The 5,924-nt window shown below is 49.7% G+C and overlaps 1 protein-coding gene across 1 annotated transcript; it reads right to left on the bottom strand.

Moving 5' to 3' along the window:
• Nucleotides 1–382: 382 nt before the first annotated feature.
• On the bottom strand, nucleotides 383–3,025 carry LOC100899321 (uncharacterized). The gene has a single exon (XM_003742040.1). The coding sequence runs from the start codon at nucleotides 3,023–3,025 to the stop codon at nucleotides 383–385; it is 2,643 nt and encodes an 880-aa protein (XP_003742088.1).
• Between the last annotated feature and the right edge of the window lie 2,899 nt (nucleotides 3,026–5,924).

Below are 5,924 nucleotides of genomic sequence, written 5' to 3'. Positions count from 1 at the left end.
GGCATCTAGTTGAACCTGTGAAACGATGAAATCCTCAGCCGCTCTGAGCTCTCTGCACAAAATCGGTCTCGACATCATCTCTCTTGTGATTCTCTTTCTCCAACGTTCAATCGCTCTTCGAACACGAAATATTGCTCGCAGGTAGATTGTCCATCGGCTGCAAGTATCGAAGCGCAACACCAAGGCTCCGACGGCTCGCTCTGAATCATCGCTGGGGGTGCCTACCAGTACTTGAACCTGGTGATCGTTCTCAGGCCTGGTAGCAATGAAGCTTTGAAACCGTATGGGTTTCCTGTCGACTTTGTTGACTTGTATCTCGCGGGGGCTTGGTCAGGCTGGCGCGGCCACTCGTCGGTTGATTCTCTGATGAACTTCGGTCCGATTAACCATTCATTTTCACGAATTCCTTGAAACCACATCCCCTGCTCACGAGATCGGCTGGATTCAGCTCGCCTGGGACGTGACGTATCCTTGCATTCTCTGCGTGATGTTGTATCTTCTGCACTCGGTTCCGTGTGAATGTCGCGAGCTTCTCTGGATTTTCGCTCGTGGCTTGGTAAAACACGCCTGAATTGTCTGTCAAAATGTACTCTTCATCGAAGGCGATCTGGCTCTCTGATCTGATATAGCTCATCGCCTCGGCTGCCAGAGCGAGGGCCATGAGCTCCAAACGTGGAATCGTTGCATTCCTGAGCGGCGCAACCTTAGATTTTGCCAATGTCAAGGAACTCTCCACACCGTTTTCTGTGCGCGTGACAACATACGCACAGAACCCGTAGGCGTACTGCGATGCATCCGAGAACATATGTAGCGTTGTATCTGCTCGTGTGTCTCGGCTCCAGTATCGCCGCGGAACTTTGATGGATTCAATGTTCTTCAACTCCCCAGCCCATTTCTTGAAATCGATGCATATCTGTTCCGGTACTGGATCGTCCCAGGCCAGTCTCAACGTCCACATTTTCTGCATCAGCAGCTTCGCTGGAACTAACAGCGGAGCCACAATGCCAATGCGGTCGAATACTGACGCTATCACGCTCAGCACCGCTCTCTTCGTAACAATCTTGAGATCGGCGCTAACTGCGTTCACTTTCAGACCAATTGAGTCTGTCCTGGGGCTATATTGCATCCCGAGCATATTATAGGTACTGGCCACATTGAACTCTTCGACTCCATCACCGTGTTGTCGAAACAAGCTCATCAGTTTCGGTGAATTCGATGTCCATTTTCTAAGGTTGAAGGAGCCGTACCGGAAAATTTCCTTTGCTTGCTGATAAAGCCGTATCGCCTGGTCATCCGAGTCTGCTCCTGTGGCAAGATCGTCGACATAGTAACTCCTCTCGATAGCCGCAACTGTTTCTGGATTCTTAGATTTGTGCCATCGGAGAAGGGTTCGAGTACAGATTGCGAGTATGAAGGAGGAGCTAGCGAACCCAAAGTAGTTGCGCGTGAGCCGGAACACCTGTGGCTCCTGCGATCCTTTTGCTCTCCAGAGGAACCGCAATGTGCCTCGATGAGCCTCCCGAATCACGATCTGCGGGAAACTCTTCTCGACATCCGCCAGCAGGACCACTTTCTTGGTTCGAAATCTCATAAGCACCGCGAGCATGTCTTGCGTTAGATTCGGACCGGTGTGTAGGGTGTCGTTCAATGATAAGCATCCCTTCTCTTTTGCGGAGGCGTCGAAGACAATTCTGAGTTTCGTCTTTAAACTTTCTTGCTTGATAACTTCTTTATGTGGAAGGTATGAGGTCAGGCTGCTTGGTTGCTGACCTTCAGGTACCGGCTCTATAAACTTCGAGTCTAAAAAACTTTGGATCTCTTCCGCATACTTCTCCCGCATCTTTGATTTCTCTAAGCTCCTTTCGAGGGACCTCAGTCTCGCTCTTGCCAATGCTAAGTTGAGGCCCGGTTGCAGATTCTTCTTGAATGGAAGATCGACCATGAACCGGTGCATTTTCGGGTCGAATGTCACCTTCTTCATGAACTCCTCGAGAAACTGCTGGTCTTCGTCGCGTGCCTCCCTCTCAATCGCCATTGCGTCAGCCTCTGCGAACCTTCGGAAGCGGTCTTCCAGTCCGTCGTCTTGTTTCACCGGGTCGATGTGTGGGATGCTGCAGTGCAAACAGCTGAGTCTCACATGATTGACAGCCATGCCGTTCCCCTTCTCAGCTCCTCTGGATCCGAAGAGAGCCCAGCCAAATGCTGTCTCCACAACCTCTAGAGTCCTCTCGAGTCGATGAGCGTTGTGCGTCTGGATTCCGACTAATTGGTCCGTTCCAATGAGTATGTCGATTGGCGCGTCGATGTCGTGACTATCAGAGAGCTCGATATTCAACTTTTGCAGTTGCCTTCTTGTCACCGCGTCCACAGCCGGCTGCACGCGGCCCCTGCATATCTTATCGAGTGTGTAGAATTTGAACCAATCCGTGGGTCCTCCCTCTTGGTTCTGCAGTCTGAACTCTATTATTGATGTATTCGTCATCACAGTTGCCTGATTCAGCATCGTCAGAGATACAGGAATCTTCGGGATCCGCTTGAGGTCTATATTCAGCTTGTCGGCGATCTCCGTTCTGACAAAGGAACTTTGGGATCCCGAATCGAAGAGAATTCTTACTCGTACGGTTTCTCCCTTGGGTCCGACAGCCGTTGCAACTACCGTTATATAGTATTGGGATGATGATTGCCCAGGGTTACACACATGAACAGAAGTCTGAGGATCGGTGCCACTGCAGTGCGTGGTTATTGCTGTGACTGGGTTGCATAAAGGTGTTAGATGCCCCTTCTTATTGCATTTTGTGCAGTAAGTTGTGCTACGACAGACGGACGCACGGTGACCGATTTTGGTACACCTACAGCATCTGTTCTCTCTGATCAGAAGTTCCCGTTTCTGTCTGACGTCCATTGCGGTGTTGTCACACGCCTGGGTCCTATGTCCAAGTGACCTGCAGAAGATGCACGGCTGCTGAGGATACTCTCTCGGGGTTCTGCGGTCCTCCTCGGTTTTCCGTCGGTTGATCGGCTTCATTTCCGTCTTCAGAGCTATTGACGTCGGCACCAGTCAGTGGTCGTTGTTGGTTGACTGTACTTGTCTCAGTTGACGCTCGTCTACGTCTTCTAGATCTGCCACGATGTCCTCGATGAATTCGAGTAATTTGTCCAACTGATCTGCTGTGGCTATCGTCGATGTCGACGAAGTAAGATGATTTTCTGGTTTCTCCGAACGGATGCTGGCCCTGAATTCGAGATATATGTTTACGGGGATACTCTCTTTGAGCTTCGGGAAAAGGAACGGTGCGATTGTTTCTTTCTGTAATCCGATCTTCCCGAGAGCGGCTATGCTCGTGTGAATGATTTGGAGTAGCTCTCTCAATCCCGATCTGTCGTATCGATCCGCGACCGATCTGACCGTCATGAGCCGCTGCGTATAGAGCGTTCTTAGTTTTTCAACGTTTCCGAATTCCGATTTAAGTCTGCTCACCGCTACTTCGTAGAACTCTTCGTCCACCGGGATTGTTTTGAGTCGCTCTTTCACCTCCTTCGATAAATACTGGAGAATGTAATCATATTTGGATCGATCGTTTAGTTGTGGGTCATTTTGTATCCGATCTTCGAATCTCGACCACCAACAAGGGAAGTACTGAACATGCCCCACGCCGATCGGGCTGAAACTTCAGGCTTTTGACGTGAAAACGTCTTTAAAATCGCTTGAGCAGCCAGACGAATAAACTTCGTCCTCCATGCAACGAAATCTCCGGGCTTTTTGCGGCGCTAGAACTCCGTTGATACGCGGCACCGCTGCACCGGCCGACTGAGGAAAGATTGGGAATTTACGGGAGATCTTTCAGGTCGACTTTCCACAGGCGCTTACAATTAGCTAAGGGGTTTCCGACGCCGATTCCTGCATACCCCCGAAAAGTTCAAGATTCAAGCATGAATAGACTATTTTTAGACGAACGATGAGATATTCCGTGTCAACGAGCCGTATAGTGGTTGCTCAGAATGTCATCTACCGAGGGCGTTCACGCTAATTGAGCAAAGTCGTCCGACGAGGTGAAAAATCTGACTCAAAGAACGATCGTCGAAGGAACCGAAAGCTCAGTCGAGATTATTGACTACAACGAAGTGTCATCTTGAGGTTCCTTGGATATCTAACTTTTGAGGTCATCGATTTGATCATGAGACCAAAGACCCGCAGCGTCCAGGCGCGGGAGCGGGAAGCTCTCAAGAGAGGGACCGATCCAGACCGTACCGCGAAACGGCCGAGAACATCCACCGAACGATCGCGGGCACGACGAGCTCGTCATCGAGATGCCGTAGAAAACCGCGATGTTGCTGAGATTCCCGTAGACTATTCGACCGGGGCTCTCCGCCCAAAGCGAGCGCGCCCCCGAAGGGCTTCTCACGAGCTCCGACGTAGTTGATAGAACACACAGGGGTGCGGGTTACGCGAGCGCATGAAGACGTGCCAGCGACCGTTTCGAGATGTTTCTTGAAAATGAGTTCGGGCATGCGTGCGATGTATGTGATCGACTCTTTTTTATGGGGGATCTGTGTTGAGGTTTAGGTAGAAACTGGAAACTACTAGTCCTCGTTCCGTACTAGGACTATGACTCATACCAACCCACGGGGCCATATACCCGTGACAGTAGTAAAATACGTGAGTCACCGGGGTTATACCCCGAAGGTTCGACTCTAGCATGATACCCTTGAGGTAGTACGAAATTGGGCTAGCACCCCACATGCTAGGTACACCCAATAGCATTCTAGGACGCTACTTATGATAGACCAGGGTAGCCTTATCCTATGTATATGTATGTACGGATCAGGACATGTAAGGAGGAGCTTAGACTCCTGCCTAGGTATAAAAGACCTAAGATTTCGAATAAAATTCACTGTGGTATCTCCCTCTCGTGAGATCGCATCTCTGTGTATTCCTGAACGGGCTGCTCTTCTACTCCTGACCAGAGCTACGAATCTTGACCTTCAACACGTTATCAGCTCTCTTGCCCTTACCAACTGGCTGCACAGAGGTCCTGTGCATCTCCTCAACGATCGTGAGGGTAAGCTGAAGCTCTTTACCTCTTGGTTTAGACGTACAGCTACGAGCAACTGCACAAGGTTTTTTCGGCGCATGCAAAAAGTGTCAGAGATTGAGGATTCGTTTGATCTTTGTGATCGCGACTTGGCTCCACCTCAACTCTGTACCAATCAAGTAAGGGTGATGGCCGACCCTACTTCTGAAAGCTTATCTGGTAGAAAATTCAGTCGACTCGGTGCGGTAATACTGGCGGACGACGGTTCCAATTTTCTGGCATGGAAATCGACTGTGACTACGCTTCTCCAATTAGATGGGGATGCCTGGGATGTTGTTGACAAGAAGATTCCGGCTACGGCCGACAAATTCAAGAAAGCAAATCTGGCTGCAAAAGCCATCTTGCTAAATTCCATATCACAGAATCTGGTTGCCTCGAAGTTCAGCTCGACAGTCAAAGATGCTGCTGCTTCAGACATTTGGGACAAACTAAATAAGCGCTTTGGTGCGACGGCTGAAGCCGCGAAGATCACCGCGCTATCAAGATTCTTCAAAGGGTCTGGGCAAATTCAGACTTAGGAAACCAATCTTATCGAGTGGGGTCTCAATCGAAAGGTAATTTCGAGAGGAATATTTTCCGCATGGTCCCGGATCTGATTAGTACTCCTGGACGGAATAAATGCCCGGAGAAGTTTTTTCTTCAACCCCTTCTATCTCGAGAACGGCTATAGCTACAGAGTCGTGCGATAGCGCGATCGAAAGCTCTCGTCGAGAGCTTTCATTTGATACCAATATCGACCTACTTGGCCGTTTCTAAGGCTTCAAAAAAGAGAAAACTAGTTTTCGGAAGCTTCGCTTTCACACTTCCACACGAGACGCCACTTTGATACTT

Source organism: Galendromus occidentalis, unplaced genomic scaffold (assembly GCF_000255335.2).
Source record: "Galendromus occidentalis unplaced genomic scaffold, Mocc_1.1 scf7180000077259, whole genome shotgun sequence".
NCBI classification, from domain to species: Eukaryota; Metazoa; Arthropoda; class Arachnida; order Mesostigmata; family Phytoseiidae; genus Galendromus; species Galendromus occidentalis.
This window is presented reverse-complemented; position numbering and strand designations above follow the sequence as displayed.

Bases quoted from the DNA above. Each gene is read 5' to 3' on its own strand.
- LOC100899321 (XM_003742040.1), bottom strand. From the start codon at position 3,025: ATGAAGCCGATCAACCGACGGAAAACCGAGGAGGACCGCAGAACCCCG.